At 32.6% G+C, this 21,478-nt stretch overlaps 1 protein-coding gene across 4 annotated transcripts; it reads left to right on the top strand.

Moving 5' to 3' along the window:
- Positions 1–514: 514 nt before the first annotated feature.
- Positions 515–20,151, top strand: LOC130654515 (serine/threonine-protein phosphatase 6 regulatory ankyrin repeat subunit B-like). Of its 4 annotated transcripts, none has more exons than XM_057457117.1 (30): positions 515–904; positions 3,972–4,073; positions 4,146–4,244; positions 5,686–6,003; positions 6,285–6,386; positions 6,513–6,614; positions 6,695–6,793; positions 6,864–6,962; positions 7,038–7,139; positions 7,372–7,476; positions 7,553–7,651; positions 7,729–7,857; positions 8,052–8,177; positions 8,288–8,404; positions 8,681–8,779; positions 8,859–8,957; positions 9,054–9,155; positions 9,233–9,331; positions 9,447–9,650; positions 9,771–9,971; positions 10,060–10,155; positions 10,228–10,260; positions 10,338–10,445; positions 10,556–10,753; positions 10,872–10,970; positions 11,048–11,155; positions 11,235–11,414; positions 11,614–11,782; positions 11,902–12,113; positions 12,611–13,843. In XM_057457117.1, the coding sequence occupies exons 1-30, from the start codon at positions 680–682 to the stop codon at positions 13,655–13,657; spliced, it is 4,878 nt and encodes a 1,625-aa protein (XP_057313100.1). In that variant the 5' UTR covers positions 515–679; the 3' UTR covers positions 13,658–13,843. The 4 variants fall into 4 exon arrangements, with proteins under 4 accessions (XP_057313100.1, XP_057313101.1, XP_057313102.1 ...); XM_057457118.1 differs by lacking the exons at positions 515–904; positions 12,611–13,843 and adding exons at positions 3,394–3,855; positions 18,598–20,151; XM_057457119.1 differs by lacking the exons at positions 515–904; positions 12,611–13,843 and adding exons at positions 3,395–3,855; positions 14,376–15,591.
- The last annotated feature ends 1,327 nt before the right edge of the window (positions 20,152–21,478 follow it).

The following is a 21,478-nucleotide window of genomic DNA, read 5'->3' as shown; positions in this document are numbered from 1 at the left end:
ATCATTTGCGATGTTTTTTCCGGCAGAGTTAATTTCACGGCATATACGTGGAAGTTGAACCATGATTCTTTTCGTCATGGCATATACCTAATCTTAAATATTTCTTTTATTAAAATTAACTCAAAAAATGATTATTTCTACAATTTGATCATGGAAAGAAACAACTAGTAACAATCGATCCTCATAAATTATTCACGAAGCAATGAAGAATTGGCATCACGCAGGGCATTGCATATTTTGTTTATGCTCGAGCATGCGCACTAACTACGTAAGGATCATATTTTTTTTTCCCATAGACCTAATTTTTTATCTGTTATCGAAAGAAAGTCTGAAAATCAAATGTTGTGAAATATGCAGCTTGAACATATTGAAGCTTTTCTTTTCAATTAATGAATCGAAAAGAATAACATATGAGCCTTGCATTCAGATAAAAATTGATTGAAGATATTTTTAAACAAATTCAATGAGTAATGAAAGCTATACTCAATGACGAGGAAAAGTCAGTACATTAAGTAAAAATGATGAATTCTGCCACCAAACGAAGATGAATCGCTATTTAACGACATAAATAGAAAAGGAGATATAGTGCGAAAGTCATTTTAACAAAAAGAGCAAAATATAAAAGATGTGCGCGTAAAAAAACTATCAAAAATATAGTTTGATTCAAGAAGTTTAAAAAATGTCTTCAAATCTTCATCGATATTTAGACAGTCTAAATGAAGATGACAGCTCCCTTCCACCATCACCAGGTAGTAGTATAAATGGGTATAGTCCTCCACCTCAAGTTGATAACAGACACAGAGATGTTCCAGGATCCAACAACAGTCGAAGAATGTCTGCAGTCAGTGATTCGTCGTACAAGCCGCAAACGAAAAGAGAATATTATCCAGCAGATAATTATGACGTAAGGGACTTAGATAAACTTTTTAACTATGCAATTTTTTATGAGAATTCATTTGATAGAATCATCAAGGCTTATTTTCCTAAATTTTTAAAACAATTTAAGAATAATGTTTGGGTACGATCATCAGACATTAATTTTCATTTGTATGTGAAATTCGACTGAAATATTCATTTTTACAACATTTTTGTCAAAAAAATCCACAGGGTGGAAGAAATATTATTGCGGTGTAACCAATTTTTTCTTTGAAGAATAATTTTAAAATTATTTAGGCTCAAAACGTCGATTTTCTAGTAATCACAAGGCTCAATCAAAAAGTTAATTTTCATCAAACAGTGTGTGCGACCTATTGTATTAAACATCTATACTGTTAGACCGTGACATTAATTTGAAAAGTAAGGATTAATCTAGATTGTTTTTTTGATGGTCAAGTGTGGACATCAGAGGGTTAAGCTTGCAAAGATGGAACTTGTGCTGCGCGAGTAACTTTTATAAATTATACCGAAATTACAAAGTGGATATGTAAAAATGAATACAGAGGATTCAGTATCTAAATCGCCAATTTATGTAAATAACAAATTTGGAGTTTGAAGTTTGAAGTTCAGAAACTCGTGGCTTAACGCTCAAATTTTTAAAAAAAGAAACTTTGTGTTCCAAAGAATTTCTGTAAGGAAAAATGGCAAATTACAAGTTTAAAATAAAAAATAAATAGGATAAATCAGCGAGCACGCTGAGTATTTTCAGTTCTAAAACTAGAGCTGGGTAAGAATTCCGAGTGCTGAAAACGGGACAATCGGATTTTTCGATCATACATACGTATAGATAGTTAAAAAATAGAAAAGAAAAATAAAATCGCGTTACGAGTTCTCATGCAAAAACAATAATATTTTTTTTGCATGAGAACTCGTAACGCGAAAGAATTAACTAAGTTGAAAATATTTTCTGTCAGATTTTTAATATCAATACAGTTTCTGTAACCAATATTTGAATGGTTTCTATTTGAAGAAAGAAGAATAAAAAAAAATAACGAATAAAAATAATTGAACTTAATAAAAAACAAACGTAATAAATTTCTATTTCTTATTGTCACTTAGTTGCTCAGGATTGCGGGAAGATAAATTATCCATGAATAAAGATCGTATGAATGTTGAACCACATTTTATATTCATAAAAATGAATAATATCAGAAAAATATATTCAAAATGACGTTGTGTTTTTCAACATCACCTAGTTATAATGATATTATTCTGAGCGACAAATTAAATATGTTCCTAATCAAAAAATACAAAAATCAATAAACCCTTTTCAAAATGTCAAACAGATTCATTCTTTCTCAGTATTAATAAATCTGTTTATCAGTGACCCAGTGCCTCAAAAAAAAAAAAAAAAAGAAATTGTCTACACTAAATGTACTTTTAAAAGCATACAGAAATTTTCATTTTGAACTGGTTTCAAAGTGATGATATAACTCGGATAGCCAACTATGTGAGAAAAAAAAAATGCTATAAACTTGTTAAAAACAATGTAATGACTTTTTTGTTTTATTTTACTTCGAAATCACTAAGAAATTGATAAAAACTTTTAGAATCAAATATGAAAAGAACGTAATTAATTAAAATAAGTGGTTGCAGGGACAGGACGTTAGCCGGAATGATTTTTGTTCTGCATTTATATGGATAAAAGTGTCTCGTTTTTTTGTTTTTTTTTTGTTCTTTCAATTGAAAAATGCAGAATTTACGTGTGTTTATAGAAAAAAACGTCTCACCTCAGCTGGGATTCCGCTAAGTCGGAATGGGATTAAATTTTTCCGGGACAAAAAACTTCCATATATACTTAGTAGAATTATTAATGAGGGGGGGATCCTGCCCCTCATATACACAGCTCATTAGTGGCAACCGTTAAGATAACCAATGCTAGACGAGAATAAAGTAGCAGTAATGCGTGAATATGAAGTCTTTAAAATTCTTGAGTGTGATAATTCAGTTGAGAGTTGTATACAACAACCAACTGTACCAATGACAGTTAAAATTATTTAAAAATATTAGTAACGAGTGATCTTTTATAAGAATAGAATGTTTTGGAATGAAAAAAATATTTAATTTAGCCATCCTTTTTGTGACATTCTCAATTAAAAATATTAGACTGCTTTAAGTTATCAAAGAAAATAAAAGTTTTAATAACGCGAGTTGAGAATGTGTCTCAAGATCACAAAAATTCAAATAAATAATATTGACAATTTGAAACAAGGAAACAAATAAGAAATAAGTTGAAAATGAGCTTATTAAATGTTCTCGTTTGACTGAAGAAGAATACAGAACTAATGTAAATATCACAAGAAGATTAAAAAATGTCGAGTTTCAGCACCTGTCAAATAGCGATCTACTAAATCAATTCTGTTCTGTATCTGTCGCGTAGAAACAACGCAAATAACATCTCCTTTTAAAAAAGAAACAGAACTTTAATAAAAAAATGGAGAAAGATTTAGATGAAATCATGCTAATCAAATTGACATGGTTGCGATGACACGATTAATCAATTAATTCTGCTGTGAAAAATAGTCCGAAATGAAAAAAGATTTGAATACTTCATCTTTATATTGAGCAAAAAATCAAAATATCAATTTTTAGTGAAGGTAGCAGCCAGAAAGGTTAAGAAGCTGAGAGCCATCGAAAGTATACATTGTAGATTAAAGAAATAAAATAAAAATGGATAAGAAAGATAAAACACCGCCAGCAGTAAAGCTAAAGCCAGAAAAGAAAGACGTATCATCTACTGGTTCGTTTTCAAAAGCTAGAAGAACTTTTGAGGCTCCGTTAAGTAAAACGCTTCCAGAAAAATTAGAGGATAAAATATGTTGGTATGCTAGAAATAGAAACTGGAAGGCTCTAAATAAACTGCTTGAAGAAGCGAAAGAGGACGAAGCTGTGTATTTTAGCCTTGCCGGAGTTTCCTATGTAAGCTACGCCGTTGAGCCTGGATAACGTGTACAATTTTATCGCGCTTCCGTTTGCAACCAGTTGTACAGTAACATTTTACCACATGTAGGAATGAAATTATGTATTTTATTTAGGATGAAGGACTTACTCCTCTCATGGCAGCATGTCGAGATGATCAAGTTAACTCTGCTGAATCCTTACTCAACTCAGGTGCTTTTATCGACGACATCGACTCCGTAAGTTGACTTTCGTTGACACTTTGTGTCCTGTTGTCAAGCAGATTCTTTATTTTTGCTTGTTACTTATAGAATGGTAGGACAGCACTGTTTCATGCAGCGACATATGCATCTCAAGAAATGGTAAAAGTTTTGCTAGATCATGGAGCTGATCCGTTTATGGTTGCAGGGGTACGTATACGAAGACTTATTTTAAATATTCAACTTAGTCGTCCCGATGTGAGAAAAAAAAATTCGATGTTTTGAACATTTCTCAATTCTTTTATTATGCTTCCAAGGCAATAACTACTTAATAACTCAAACTTCTTTGATTCTTTTGAAAGTTTAACTGTCTGTATTGATATTAGACATTGGACGTTATCTTTGCACATTGCAAATTTTTATTCAACTAGGCGCATTAAATTAAGGTGCAGTAACCCTTTTAAAAATCAGAAATTCTTTTTTTACATAATTAGTTACGAAAGGTTATTTTCAGACTATATATCCATATTTTTTCTGTTATAACACACTTGTCACGATTTTATGGCTAAAATTCTATTATCTTTCACCAAAAATATTCAGCCTCAACAATTCCTCTTTAAAATAAAATTCATGAATAATTAATTAGTTCTGCCGAATATAGTATAAGTATACACGCTTGTGAAATTGTACAGAAAGAAATGACGTAATTATTAAAGAGAAACGTTAATAACAACAAAGATGGCGCATTATGTAGAAATTTAAGACGATCTTTATTATACTACACTGCACGAGCTTTAACTTTCGATAACATTTTCGTTTTACTTTAAAATTTTCAAACATGCTTGGTGAATCATGCAGCCATGATACGGTGCGCGGAAATCTTTTTATTCGGAATATTTTTTTTAACAGCGTTCGATGCAGCAGGGGATGCTAACAAACAATCTTTTGAAATAAACAAAAGGCTATTGTTAAAAAAATAAGAATGAACAAAAAAAATCTGCACACCGTTTTAACAGGGTTAACCCGAGGTTCATTTAAAAACAGAAGCTGATGAAAAATAACGAGATTGTAAAAAGTTGGAGCTCGTAGAATCCGATTTTTTTTCTTATTTTTGATACATTTTTAAAAAGAAATTTCTGCTGACTCAGCAATTTTAGTGTTAAGTTAAAATCATTTTATTATGTATTAAGGCCTATATTTCTAGGAAATAGTAAAAAGAATGGTATAAATAAAACACTGAGTAAATAATTCAGCTATTTGGACAGCTAAAAAAGGGTTACTGCCACCTTAATATGTTATTCTAAATTCGAAGTTTCAAACCGTCGAATTCTTTTGATATGTTCAAATTGAGTACTCTTTCGAATATGTAAATTTGCAAAACAATTCGATTTTTAATTTACATTTTCGACAAACCTTTTTTGTTATTTTCATAACTTATACAAACTAAAAAATTGCTGTTCAAAAAGAAACATGATGGTATCCAAGTCAATTGTTTTTGTCTAAGTTTTATTTAAAAGAGAAACCAACATTATATTCTCTACGAAAAAAACTTAATGAACTAGGCTACAACTTGAGGTTTATATTGTTAAAGGAATAAATTTAGCATGTAGAAATAGCTCTTTGATTTGAGCGGTTTATTATTTGTATCCAGGATTACGAACGAACATGTCTTCATCAAGCATGCTCAAGAAGTAGCGGTGCTATAGATGTTGTAAAGCTTTTGTTGGAGACAATGGGAAATGAAGCTAAATTGGAACAGGACAAAGCCGGGTTGATACCTATCCATCTGGCTATAAATAAGGGTAACATCAATGTTGTACACGAATTGCTTCATGATGAGGTCGACGCACAACTCAAAGCAGTCACAAAGGATTATCGGGACTGTGCATTGCATCTTGCTGCACGGAGAGGAGACTACAATATCATGAAAGTTCTGGTTGAAAATGGAGCTGAAGTTGATCAAACCAATGTAAGATAAAAATAAATGAATTAATCTTTTTTATATTTATTTTTTAAAATAAAAAAGGGGAAACTGTAAAGGACTGTTATTTTCACCCATGCAATTGTCACATGCACTGAAATGTTGGCGCGAAACTGTACAGTTCCTTATCGTTTTAAATTTTGAATGATAATAAATATTTTGCGCTACTGATTTAGTATTTATTTACTGCATAAATATAAATATTTTAAATATTTTTATATAAATTTTAGTCTTAGTTCTTATCAATTTTAATCAATCTATTTTTCCAGCTTGAGGGCCAAACTCCGCTGCATATAGCTTGTTCAGAAGGTGACGAACAGACTGTAAAATATTTGCACGAGTCAAAAGCTTCGGGAAGCATAAAAGACAGGGTAGGCCGTTGTTATTTCTTACTAAGAAGTAAAATAAAAACCAAATAGTTACCAAGCACTTAAATCAGCATGCGATTTTCTTTAAAACATTATATACCTCAATGCTAATTATATTTTGTATTTTAGCGAAACAGAACAGCCATTCATGTGGCCACGGAGACTGGTAACAAACAAATCATCGAGATGTTAATTGACAAATTTCACTCAGATATCAATCAAAGATCGAAGGTATAATATAATTAAAAAATCCTAATGAAGCACATGTTTGTATTTTTATTATGTTATCCTTCCGGTATCTTGACATTTAGGATGGAAGCACATTGGTGCATTTAGCAGCAAAATGCGGACATGCAGATGTGGCTTTATATTTCGTCAAAAGAGGCGTACCTATTCAAATGCCGAACAAAGTACGTTGTTTAAACAATCATCTTATCTACGTTAGTTACCTGTTGTTATACTATCTTCATATAATTATAGGAAGGGGCAGTTGCGTTACATGAAGCAGCTAAGCAAGGACATGTTCATGTTGTTAGAGCGTTGATTTCAAAAGGTGCACTCACAAATACACTTACAAAGGTATAGTTATCTATTTAATCGAGTTATCTTGTTATTATAAACAAACAAGTATTTACATTTTACTATTTATTTCAGGATAAATACACACCGTTACACACGGCTGTGAGGTATGGTAAGCATTTGGTTGTTCAAATTTTGCTGGGTATTGGTGCAAGTGTTAACGAGCAGGGTGGATCGGTAAGTTACTACGATGGAGTGTATGGTTATCATTATGAAGTATTTAAACTTTTTCATTTAAATTGAATAATCTGTCACGGCTAGCTGCAAACTCACCGAAATTATTTCCTTTTTCTATTTTTTTTTATTCTCAATTTTTCATGTTTTCACCATGTCTTGGCTTTTAACAGTCACATGTTTCTAAACTTATCCTGTCAATATTGCAATAAATAATGACAATTCTTGTTTATAGAAAAATGAAACTGCTCTGCATTTGGCGGCAAAATTACAACGTTTTTCTGAACAAGTTGTAGAAATGCTGATCAAAAGTGGAGCCAGAATAAACGAAGAAAATATGGTACTTAGTTATTACATCTTTGTGTTTACTGCAATGTTGTATGCTGGTGATACACATGCTGTTATATATCTGTTAGGAAGGAGATACTGCTCTTCATGTCGCTATAAAGCATCGCAATTATCCGGTCGTGAAAATGCTAATCCAAAATGGCGCCTTTGTCGAAGTTAAAAACGAGGTAAATTTTTTTTAAATACTTTTTTCCTATATGATTATATTTATCTCTTTATCTACTAACTTTCTGTGTTAATATAGGCTGGGGAAACTCCACTGCACCTGGCTATCAAATATATGACTGTTGCAATCGCTTTGGAAATTATTGATGACATGAAAAAAGACATGGAGGTTGATGCATTTGTTAAAGCAGTAAACGATGTGAACAAGGTTAGTTTTTACAAAATTTGGCACTAAGATAAGCGCGCTTGCCCTCCTTACATTTAATGTTTAGCAAAAGGGAAAGATAACCCTTTACCCATTTCTTATTTTTTCTTTATTAGCAGTTCTACACCCCTTGACCTATCTCCTTGATGCTTGGTCATAGTTGCAACCTAATACATACGATGATTTTTTTGTTATAGGAAGGTGAAACAGCTCTTCACTATTGTGCTAATATCAGACCTAAAATAGAAAACAAACGAACGTATACAGATCTGTGCAAACTTTTATTGGATAATCATGCTGAACTCAATTTGATGACGAATACAGTAAGTACATGACCCTAAGTGAGGTAGTTTAAAATTATTAAATTGTCACAAATATTTGTAATGTTGCCAAGACGAATTTGTATTAACTGAATGTGATATTTTCTTCGCAGACAGAAGAAACTCCACTTCACTATTGCTGCCGTGGTGGAAACTCAGATGTCCTTAGAATGATATTGGGTGGCATGACTGCCAAAGAAGCCAGTAAAGCTTCCAACCAACAAAATAAGGTATTGTTAGAGATTTACTCCGAAGATTTGCCCTAACGAGCAACTGCTTATTCAATTTAAAGTCTTCAGACTACGTACCACGCTCAGATGCGTCAGAGCAAGACCGAATTACCGACATGCAATCAATTAACCATCTTTTAAAATAGAATTAAATATTCTTGCGCTAGGTGGCCAGACACCGGATTCAACGACAAAAGATTGTCGCCCAATAAATGTAGAAATTTTAAGTTCTTTCAAAAGGACCTTGGGCGTCAAATGTAAGGATTGTTTTTATAGGGTTGTTGGTCTCCTTTATTGATTGCTTGTGAAAGAGGATATGCTGGAGTTGTGCGTATTTTATTAGAAAATCACAGCAGAGTTGATATCTTTGACGAGGTAAGTGATGGCCTTTATCTTAATTTTCTGCCTTAACCTAAATAGCCTTAACTAACCTTAACCTTGTTTTATTAAAAAGTATGGCAAAGCTGCATTACACATCGCATGTGAGAATGGTCATTTGGAGTGTGCTGAATTACTGCTGGAGCAGAAAGCGTATGTCAACGCTAAAACAAAGGTACCATTTTTGACTGACTGCATATTTCGTAAAAACACTCCTGAGAAGCTAATAATATGTCGTTTACTTATAAATTATTGCATTTATTTTTAAAAGCTTGGATTGACTGCTGTAAGTTTGGCATCCGCCAGTGGTCATAACCAACTGGTTGAATTGTTGATCACGAAATACGGTGCAGCACATGACATATTAGCTCTGGTAAGTAGCTTCATTATGTAATTTTTGTTGTAAACTTAAAGCCTCAAGCTACAAAGTTTTACTCTTTTTATTTTCAGAATAAAAGATCAGCCTTGCACCTAGCAGCAGAAAGAGGACATTTGCATGCATGTCAAACTCTACTTGATCTTGGCGCTGACCCCATGAAAACAGATTTGGTGAGTTATCTTAATTGGAATGAAAGAATAATTTTAATGATACATGTTTATGTATCAGTTTCTGCAGGTAAACAAATGCTTATTTACGAAGAATAAAACGAAGTTGTCTTTTTAGAATGAACAAGCTTCTATTCATGGTGCTGCGGAGAATGATAACCCACAGATTGTAAAAATGTTTTTATCAAAATATCCCGAGTTGGCTGGATTGATTAATAAGGAAGGAAATAATTGTACACATATTGCTGCATCAAAAGGCAGTGTTGAAGTAATGAAAGCGCTTATTAAGAGCGATCCAACAATGGCTTTCGCGAAAAACAAGGTAACGTGCAAACAAAATTAACTTTAACTTGTGTTACACAAGTTAAAAAATAGCATGATTATTATTAATCTTATGATTAATTATTATTATTAATCTTATGATTAATCTTATTTTTGATAGGGTACTGGACAAATGCCAATTCATTTAGCTGCTGCTGGAGGGCATGTGGAAGTTTTGCAATTGTTAATTAACCAGGGAGTTCCCGTTGCTGATGAAGATAAAGATGGCATGACACCTTTACATCTTGCTGCAAAATTTGGACAAAGAGGCAGTATTGATTTATTAAAAGGAAAAATCCCATTTAGCATTGTCAGTAACAAGGTACAATATTACAAGTTTTTGGTAGACTTTTAGTTCTGCAAAATTGTTGTAACTTTTTACATGCTACCTCTTTTTCACGACATCTTAGACTGGTTTTACGCCACTGCATATCGCAGCAGAGCACGATCAAACTGCATGTATGGCTGATTTCTTAACAAGAGTATCTGGAGGTATATTGAGTGAGGTAACGAGATAATTTGGTTGTTTATAATCACTAAATGTAACATCAAATCCAATATATTTTTTTGTATTTTAGTGCCCAGTGGGTAAGCCTCCAGAAGAAACAGAAGTAAGTTTCAGCTTTATTGCGGTATTAAAGTTTGTTTAAAATTAAAAAACGCAGATATTGATCTTAATTACCTTTAGTACTTATACACGAGTCTTCACCTTGCTGCTAAAAATGGACACGTGGGTGCTGTGAGAATGCTGATAAATAGTGACGGTGTCATTGTTGATAAACCAACATCGAAGAAAGTATGAACTACTCATTTTTGACAGTTAATGTGATTAAATAAGGTTTACATTTATCAATGCAATAAAATTAAAGTTAAATGTAAAAACATGATTTGTTTCTTTGTCTTTAGGGCTATATTCCATTACACATGGCAATAGTTGAAGGACACAATGAAGTGGCGAGTTTATTGTTGAGTAGATCTGCAGATCAAATTAGGTTCAAGTGTGCAGCAGGACGAGCTCCTCTCCATTTTGCAGCTGCACATGGGCATTTGCAATTGGTGCAATTACTGTTGGGTCAAGGTGCCGAAATCAATGATCCCGACAACGTATGTAAAATACATAATATATTTCAATGAATCACAGTTGATGCTGTGACGGCATATTTTATAAGAAATGGCTTGCCAATACCTCTAATTTATCTCTTATTTTGTACATCATATTTAGAATGGATGGACCCCTCTTCACTATGCAGCCGATGCTGGCTTTCTAGAAGTGGTTCGCTATCTAGTCCAAATGGGGGCTATTTCAACTATAGAAGATAATGTATGTATAACGACAATTATGTTTTTTGTACATACTTTTGTAGAAAAAGACAAACTTTAAAATTTGTTTTTTTTTAGGATGGTAAAGCACCATTAGCGTTTGCTGCTAAGAACCATCATTTAGACGTTATGAAGTTTTTATTGTTAAACGAATTTGACGTCGAAGAACTCTTGCAGGATAAAAAAGTGAGTTTTTAGAGTAACTTCTCTTTCAAGTGTTTGTTTTCACAACGGAAATGTCTTAATTTTATTTCTTTTCTCGTAGTTTTTGGCTCATTTGATGATTTGCTGCAAGTTGAACAACAATGTCTCAGCCCAGGATTTTATTTTGAATTCTCCTGCACCTATCTATACAGCTATTAAACTCACCTTGATGTATCGAGAAGAATCGTTGAGAGTGAAGGACAAAAGTCAGGATTACTTGGAAATTGCTTTATTTTGCGAGGTAGTTTAATCAAAACTTTGGCATTGATTAATAATCCATTTTTTTGCTGTAATTGTACTTTAGGCCAACTCTACTTCTTGCTCTTCACAACATATTTTTGCCCCTAATTTTTTTCCATAGGTTTCCCCAACGTATAAAACCTAAGAAGTGCTGGCAAAGAAGATGTGTATATAGTTTGCTGTTATTTTCTCTATTTTAGCAAATGGCATATGACATACTTCACATTGCTACAACGTATGGTTGTGAAGGGTTATTGAACGCCATTGATGATGCCAAACAACCATTGTTAGATATCATGATAGATAATGAATTCAAAGATTGCGTTGCACATGCAAATGTACAAGGTTACTTATCTGACCTGTGGAGAGGTAACTATTTATTATGTATATATATTTTTCTTAATCAGTTTGTTAGCTTCTATGTAAAAAAACATCCAATTCCCTGCAATACGAATTCAACTTTTTAAAACCATTTTTTAAATTTTTAGGAAACGACATTCATATCGAAGGAGTGTTCGCCATTTTAGTTGCATTCATCTGTTTCATTTTCCCGCCGTTATGGTTTTTCCTTTGCTTGCCATTTCATCGTTGGAATAAAATACCTACACTGAAGTTCATATGTCATATTGTTTCACACATGTATTTCATTATTGTGTTAACATTAGTGATTGTCGTGCCGTGGGATCGGTCTTATCTTGAGGTAAGTAGATTATCAAAAATCACCAACAACACTACATAACATCCCATAAACACCATTTAACAAAAATATAAACTTGTAACATTACATTTAAAATTAAATTAAAAGCGAACACAAATATCTGAACGTAAAAAACTAGCATATAACGAAATAAAAAACAAAGGTCATAGATTTATAAGTTATTGTTTTATTCAAATACGTAACCATTTTAATGAATTAAACTTGGACCCGAAACAACAAAATAGGTAATTAATAAAAAAACAGTGGCGCGAAAATGAATAGTGATTTTAAATCTTGCCAGTCACACACATTTCAAGTGAGCTGTTGCAGTACATTTTAGCCTCTACGCATGCATATACCACGTTCAGACTAAATACGCATACACAATATTCGAAGAGACATATACTCGTATACACTATCCGTAAGTGTGAAATTTCCGTTTATTTTAAATATTTTAAACTCACTATGAAGAATTTACGGAGATTTTGTTGTTATTTCAGGTCTTCCTTACCCCGTATGAATGGCTAACACTTATATGGGTAACAGGTCATTTATTAGCAGAAATAACAGAACCTGATTCTAAAATCCTGCGAGTGGTCGAACTTGTGATTGCATTTGCTGGAATTGGAATACACTGCGCAGCAATATTTGCCGAAGGGAAATTACGTGAAGACATTATGTATATAAGAGATAATGTGTTAGCTTTTCTATTACTGGCACTTGTAATCCAAATTATGGACTTTTTGTCGCTGAATCAAATGTTTGGTCCATGGTCAGTTATCATCGTCAGTCTTGTTATTGACGTGATTAAGTTTTTAATCATCATGTTTCTGTTTGTCATTGCATTTACCTTACACTTCGGTGTCATTTACAAACCTGTCTATGGTAAAAAGCTGGTTGATATCCCGACAAGCACGACTCCTATCCTCCGATACTCCGACGGATTGGCTGCTATATTTGACGATTTATTCTTTTCGTTATTTGGTTTAGCAGATAAACCAAAACCGATGAGTGGTAGTCAGCTTGAAACAAACTCTGAACAAACGTACATTATAGCCACCTTAGTGTTTGCGTTGTATCAAATTTTAGCTGTCATTGTTTTGATCAATTTGCTGATTGCAATGATGAGTAACACATACGCAGTGTTGGATGAAAGGTCGGATATTGAGTGGAAGTACGGGCGAGCAGGTATCATACGCAACATGATCAAATCCTACTCAATGCCTGTTCCAGCAAATGTTCTTGCAACGATAATAACAATTACCATGGTATCCTTCATGTATGGTTTCTGCTGTTGCTTTGTGAAGATTGATCATTATGCCAAGAACAAAGTAAAGAAAAAAGTTCCTCTACACGATGATGGAGACGTGGAACTGAATATGGAAGACACTAAAAGTACCTCTAGTGGTTCATCGGAAACAGATAGTTATGATCCTGATGACAAGAGCGCGCCTGTTCCAATTTTACATGCAGTACCCTGGAACAGTGTTGTGGAAGAATTTCGTCAGAATCATGGGATTGAAAAAGATGGACTTGATAAAATATAGTTTGGTTGGTCAAATGTATCATAATTTATAATTATTTCTAACAATATTTGATAAATATTTAAATTAGTGTCCAAGTTTGTCTAACTTTAGCAAAAGAAAGTACAGAAAAAAGAAATCGGTCTTGAATGTTTCGATGAAAATATTTTTCAAAGTAAGCATAAAGTTCTTTTACTGTGAAACACGAAAGGAGAAATGTGAAAAACAAAATTGATTTTGTTCTTTTTTTCTACATTAAAAAATAGAAACCATAATATATTAGTTTTATGTAAATTATATATACTTGTAATATTTAACAAGTTAAGTTAACAATAATGTTTTTTGAGAATAGTCGCCATATTTTTTACTTTTTTTATTTATGGTAGAACGGCAGTTTTTAGAAAAACAAAATGTATTAAAAACAGTTTTGTTTTCATTCACTTTTTTTAAACAACATGGTCCCAGTTGGATACACAAGCTTGTATGGCACATCGGCTGCTACCATTATGGAAGAGAACAGACAACGTTCTCGTCGATACCGTAAATTTAATAAACAGAAGTAAAGTAAGGTATGAATAAATATAAACCTAAATATAATATAAAGCTATATAATTTAGTTAGAAAAAATAACTATTTGTAATATAAAAATAAACTAAAAATCATATTAATTAAAGTCAAATGTCTTTTTGTATTGCATTATTTAAAATTATTCTATTCTTTATAATATAAACATTTTTTTTAGGTTTTTCCAACGCCCTGGGAGTGGCTATTATTGCTGTGGTTAAGTGCGTTATTCGTGACAAAGATTCAGGAGTCTGAAACCAACATATTACGACTGCTAATAATGATCTTATCAACGGCTGCAATTGGTGTGAACATCTATGCACTGTTCACTGACGGAAGAACACGTGAAAATTTAATGTATGCACGTGATAACATACTTGCGTTCGTTCTTCTTATTCTTGTGATGCAAATCTTGGAGTTCTTGACGATGCATGAACTGTTTGGACCTTGGTCAATTATCATTAAAAATTTGGTTTTTGATGTCGTTCGATTTCTTTGTGTGTTGTTGCTGTTTATTGGAGGCTTCACACTGCATATGTGTGTCATTTACAAGCCTGTATATGACAAAAAAAGGACGTACATTCCCACCGGTGTCACTTCATTTGGAATAAAGGGAGATTTTTTATCTATATTTTACGATTTATTTTTTGCCTTGTTTGGCCTTTCAAGTCGACCGGAAAAAATTACAGATGCTGATGGAATTCACAATCCAGACGTGACTTACCAAATTGCTACAGTTGTCTTTGCCCTTTACGAAATCACCACAATTATAGTACTGGTTAATCTCTTAATTGCTATGATGAGTAGTACCTATACAAGGATTGAAGAAAGGTCGGAAATCGAATGGAAGTTTGGTCGCGCAACTGTCATTCGAAATATGACAAGATCTGGTTCAGTCCCAGCCCCCATGAACATTGTGACAGCTCTTATGTCAATCGTTAGGTTTATTAGGAGAGTAAAATGCATGTGCTGTAAGTCTACTGTCATATTTGGTATGAAAGACGATCAAGCACAAACTGATGGTGAGGAGAGTGAAACAGAAGAGGATATTGAGGAACAAGGAATACGTTTGCTTTATAATGTTGTGCCATGGAAATCTATCGTGAAAGATTACTGGGAGAGTAAAGGTGTAGAAGTGAGCGAGCAAAGTGAGGACACTTTTACATTTACAAAATATTAGATTATCAAGGTATATAATTTTATCGGTCACACATTGTCAAGTCTATGTAATAGATAAAACATAGATAAAAATGCATGATAAAGGTATAAGCTTGTTATATACTTTTGCTAAAAATAGTGATGAAACTTTAATATGTAGAAATAGTTAGTTTGGGTGTATAGTTTGAAATATATATTTATAACTGACATTTTTGTTAACCCGACAATCATCAGTTTTTTTATTATTCGACTTGATTTATCTTGGTTTTCTGTATTTACTAAGTGTGTAGTTATAATTTAAGGAGGCCTATTAGAACGAAAGGTTTTCTAATGCAAAATTTTAAAAAATCTTGACTAGGTTTTCGAACTAACTAATATAAATGACGTTATCAATTATAGAAGCATCGGCGTTCTTATCTACTTTGTCGGTCAAAACAAAGTCGGACAGAATTTAAGTCAGGTAAAATTATTAGTTTGGACAAAATTTTAGCGCCTTTTAAAAATTTAGTCGCTTTTGTCCGACTGATATTTTTTTTTTAATTTCTCAGAATACATAATTTTAAGAATAAAAGCTCTTTTCACTATGCGCGAAAGGTTCAAAAAGACAATTTTCAAAGAAAGATTACCACATTTACGAAGGACCAACACAGATAAATCGGTAGAGTTTTTTAAGGAAATCATATTTTCTTATTTTGAGGAAATGAAACAAGAAAATGGTATGCCAAAACAACAGAACTGTTATAATGGATACCTTTAAATGACAGGATAATGACATTCTAAAAGAACTTTGTTCTAAAAATACATACAAGCTCATGATCGTTCCTCACAACCTCACTAATAAATTTTAACCATTAGATTTAAGTTTCAATAAGGCAGCAAAAACTCTTTTTCAAACCAGTATAATGATTGGTTTTCAACCAAGTTGCTCGGCAAATGAAAAATGGTATTGGACCGGTAGATATTAAAATTTTTCCCAAACTTTCTGATTTGAAACCCTTACTCGATGGTTGGATCGTAAATTTGTATACGCAAAACGAAAAGGAGATCATAGTCAAAAGCTTTGAAAAGGCTGTTATGTGTGAAGCAACAACGATGCACAGAATGTTTTTAAAAGAGTAAAAAATCACTTTAGGATAGATAAAAGAAAAAAAGCCTCTCTTTTGTCATTGGTTTTAGAAGTAAATATAGAATTGTACAGCTCAACAGTTCTCAGAACATCTGTTTTGAAAATAAAATTTTGGACTAAATTATTAGTCGGACAGAATTTTAGTTAGACATAATTTTAGTTGTCGATAACTTATTACATGATATTAACGGAGCAGTTGATTAACAACACGTGTTTTGTAAGTATATGAATTAACACGGTCTTAGCAAAATCACAATTTTTTAAGCATAAAATTAACGCCGTCTTCAGGGATAGGGAATAAAATGAAAATTATTCTCTTTGTAACTTTATATTTTCACGAATAAAAACAATCATCTACATGACCGTTTCTTGCATCTGCGACAGCTTTTATTACACCAGTTGCTTTCCAGCTGTTGATAATAGTTTGGCGTCCTTGCGTCAGCTTAAAAATGCTGATAAATCTGCCCTATCACCTTTGCATGAATCGGCTTGAGAGTAGATAACCGAAGATCTACCTCAATGGTTGTTACATCTTTCTCAGGATTGGTTCGGAGCTCTTTTGTTGTTGTGTTGGTGAAATAATCCCTGAAGGTAGCTCTCATTGGTTGTCAAATCACGAGGTTGAAGCAGATGGGTTAGATTCTTTGGCACCATAAGTATCATAATGTTGTAATCGACAAGGGCAAATGTTATCAACTGTGATTGCTGACAAGTTAACAATTTTCAAAGAAAAATAAAACTTGTAATCTAAACCCTTTATCACATGTCCCGTAATTTTTTACAATTTTATGGCTGTTTTTTCATGAAATTACTAGAGGCAGAAAATCACTAAATTTACGGGCCCCAAAAATGAACACGATATAAAGTTAACGCGAAAAAGGCTAAAATCTGTTAATTTCATGCTCCGTTAATTTCCTGTAATAAGGTATGTTGTTCTCCAAGGAATAAAATCTTTAATGAGACACGGTTCTGAAAGCCGCTTTCAGGTGTATGGGTCTTTTAGATTTCCCATCATCAAGCCAATCCATGTTGAATGGCTGATAGGCCTTTGTAACAGAAATAAATGATGTGAATTCATTTGAGAAGACAAATAATGATTATGAAGGGCGACCTTCGATTAAAAAATTTTTCGCAGAAATTTTAATATGGTCTTATTTTTTTTAAATAGTCATTACTTTAAATTCGACTATTTTAAACATCCTTAAACACGTCTATTTTATAAAAAAAATAAATTTGAATTCAGTTTCTTAACTTTAAAGAAGATTTTCGGAAAATTTCTGAAGTCAGATCCCTGTTTTTTACCCTTAAAATTTTCTCCAGCAAGATTCTTGTCGATCTATCAATTTACTTTTCAGAATTTTGCGAGTTAGCAGATGAAGTATAATCTCAGCCTCAAGTTAAGAGGCATTTGAACGGGTTTTCTAAAAAAAGGCTTGCATGTCGCCAAAAATATCTCGTAAAATTCCAAATATTGTGCTAAATGAATTTTCCCGCATTTTTAGTGCTTTACGTAAGTCATAAGTAAAAAACCCTATATTTTACTTTCCAAACCATTCGAGAAAACACTTTATTTTCTAATTCCCGATCTTTACTGCGCCTTTATTATAACAGAAAGATTAATCTGGGCATCAAAATATTTATATTTTTTTGTCCTAAGGCCTTAAACATAGTAAGTATTCCCCTTTATAAGCTTTATAAGGTAAGATAGTGTAGGACTTATGTAGACCGTTTATATAGCAAATAAAGATTGCAAAACTTAAATTCGACTTCTTATTCTTAATTCTTGAAATTCAATGTTCACATATGCTAGCATTTTTGATTTTCAAGCAGAATTTAAAACCTTGTGGTTTTACGCCGGGGTACATATTCTAATAGTCATAATTATGTTTGCCAGGTTACATGAACTTACATATTTTTTTAAAAAAAGTGTCCTATTTTATTTATTTGAAGATATAAATATCTCTTAAATAGGTGGCCTAGAATGTTTTTCTTTTATCTCTTTTGAGTGAGTCTATTAGCAAAATACAAGACAGAAATCTAAACATAAAACAAAGCCTGACAGTAATCTGGTAAAGTTGCAAATAATACATAATAATATAAAAAAATTCTGTTTCAGCTATATCCAATGCCATGGGAATGTGCACTGCTAATTTGGTTGTTTGCCATCTTTGTAAAACAAATTGCTGATTCCGAGTTTAAATTGCTGCGATTAATAACATGTGTTTTGTCAAGTGCAGCTCTTGGTGCAAACTTAATGGCAGTATTTGTCGACGACAGACCAAGAGAGAATTTGATGTACGTTAGAGATAACATCTTTGCCTTTGTCCTGCTTGTGCTGATTGTTCAAATCTTTGAATTTATGAACATGCATGAATTATTTGGTCCATGGTCTGTTATCATTCGAAGTTTGGTCATGGATGTTGTGAAGTTTCTTATAGTGCTATTGTTGTTTATTGGTGCTTTTACATTACATATGTGCGTGATTTATAAACCAGTTTATAACAAAAAGAGAGTTGATTTTCCCGAAGGTTTTACTGACTTAAACATTAAAGTCAGCATTAGAATAGTTTTTGAAGAGCTATTCTTTGCATGCTTCGGTCTTACAAATAGACCAGTAGAATTAACTGCAAAGGAAAGAAACGACAGTCCGAGTGAAACGTATGTTATCGCTACATTTGTCTTTGCTATTTATCAGATTCTTGCTATTATTGTGCTGGTGAATTTACTTATTGCAATGATGAGCGACACATATGCCAAAATTGAAGAAAAGTCGGAAATTGAATGGAAGTTTGGACGTGGAAGTGTAATATGGAATATGACTAAAACAACATCTGTGCCGGCACCTGTTAATTTGGTGACTACATTCATCGTTGTTTTAAAAGTATGCATTACAGCAAGGTTTTTATGTTGTTGCGCCAACGTCCGAAAAATTTATTACGACATGAACAACAAAGTGCATGGTCGATTTGATAACGATGATGAAAGTGATGAAGATGAAGGAGAAGAGGATATTGAGAGCCCAAAAAGAAAAAAAAGACCTCAACATTTGAAAAAGGTTGTACCCTGGAAAGACATTATTGAAGAATATTGGCTATTCAAGGAAGTCGACAATAGCAGCGAAGCCTAAATCGCCCTGTTGAAACCATTCAACTTGTGTACAACGAAACAAAATATATATATAACATTATTTTGTATTCGAAACTTGGACATATGTTTTGCTGTTTAAAGATTATCAAACTAAACTAAGACAGAACAGTAACGAAAATCGAGATATATGATTATACAAAAAAAGCAATCGAACGTAGTGCGGTAGGAAGCGGATGGAAGTCAAGGGATATAGGATTGGGGAAATTGAGGCAATAATTCGTTTTAAAATGCGTTCCTCCTTAATAAAAAATACGATATTGTTTCCCTACCTCTTTATAATCAAACTGTTGCGTTTTTTGGCTGGGACCAAAACATAGTTTCCCTCGCGGAGACCTTTGACCCTGTTTCCCTCGCGGAGACCCTTGACCCTTCCTACGGTACTAGAACGTGACAATAAACAAGTTAAATACATTTAAAGTTATAAATATTCAAAATGCTTTTTTCTTTGCATTATAAACAAAGTTAAGCACTTAATATTGTAAGATTTATATACTTGTTGAAATATTTTTATTCTTAACTCTAACTTCATCTCTTTTTTTATTATTTTAGCGTTTTTGATGTCCATACTTCCTGCATCGGTATTTTGTGAATCTTTGTTCGGTACTACTATGCGGTAGTCATAGGATCCCTGGAAAAATTCACTTTGCTATAGCCACGAAGTATTAACAACACACGTTAAAGGAATTCCTTTTAATAAAACCTTATTCATCAGAAAATTTAAGATTTAAGAACACATTAAGACCATGTTTAACTTCACGCAAATTTGTAAGAATTTAGGCAAAAGAACAACAAAGTAGTCTTCCGCAGAGACATATAATATAATTCATACATTTCTACTGTCTAATATGGATAAGTAAGATTTTAAGTTAAAAATATGAAAAGAAAAATTTCAGCAAAAAAATAAGGCACGTCCATCTTTAGCCAAAATTTAAAGATTAAACAAAATCCCCGAAAAAAATTCGAATTTATATTTAATAAATATTTAAACAATCTTTTTATTATAATTCGATTAGTTAATCTCGGTCAAACCGCGGAAGAAAAATAGTCAACAACAAAAAAATCCACTTACAATAAATATAACTTCTTAAAATTTAGTGTTCTCCTAGTCAGAAATTCTTTTTTGCTAATCTTTTTGAAAACACCAATAGCCTTTTTAACGAAATAGACAACACAATGTTAATTGTCCGTAACTTTGTCCGTCAACGTATTTCTAACAAAGAAAAATAAAAAAAATTGAAATTAATTACGCGTATCTTTTGTGTAAAGAAAATTTAACAAAGGCTTATGTAAAACAGAACGAAAGACAGAAGAAAAAAGTTTAAAATAGCATGGCGAAAAGGTTTAAACATATTTTAACCACGTAGACAGAATACGATATTACAGTGAACTCTCTATAACTCGAATAGCCACGGTGAATCGTTGGAGTTAAGGAGAGTTCAAGTAATAGAGAGTTTGGAAATTTTAGCATGATTTTTCTGCTTTATGTAGGATGGTAACAAAATGTTTCTCCGTACAGTTTATAAAGGACTAAAGACTTTTGTTAAATAAATCAGAAATCGTAGTTTTCTTGCACAAAGGAATTCTTTTTGAATATTGTGAAGACCTTTAGTGACTTCCCAAAATTTGAAAAAATACTGAGATCTTCAAGAACGCTAATAGCTTTCAGCACTTCTTCGGTCGTTGTTTTGGCGATTACCTCATCTTCTATAGCGCCACCTTTTTTGTCCTCCTCGTCTTTTTCATGGGTTCCCTTAAGCAATTATATCAGTGGTTGTTTGTTTACCATGCGACGTGGTTACTACGATGTCAAAATCCACATGATTATAAAAATAAAATTTTAAAACGATAGG

The sequence above is a fragment of the Hydractinia symbiolongicarpus genome, chromosome 8 (genome assembly GCF_029227915.1).
Source record: "Hydractinia symbiolongicarpus strain clone_291-10 chromosome 8, HSymV2.1, whole genome shotgun sequence".
NCBI lineage: Eukaryota > Metazoa > Cnidaria > Hydrozoa > Anthoathecata > Hydractiniidae > Hydractinia > Hydractinia symbiolongicarpus.
The sequence above is the reverse complement of the archived record's forward strand: the minus strand, read 5'-3'. Positions and strand labels throughout refer to the sequence as shown.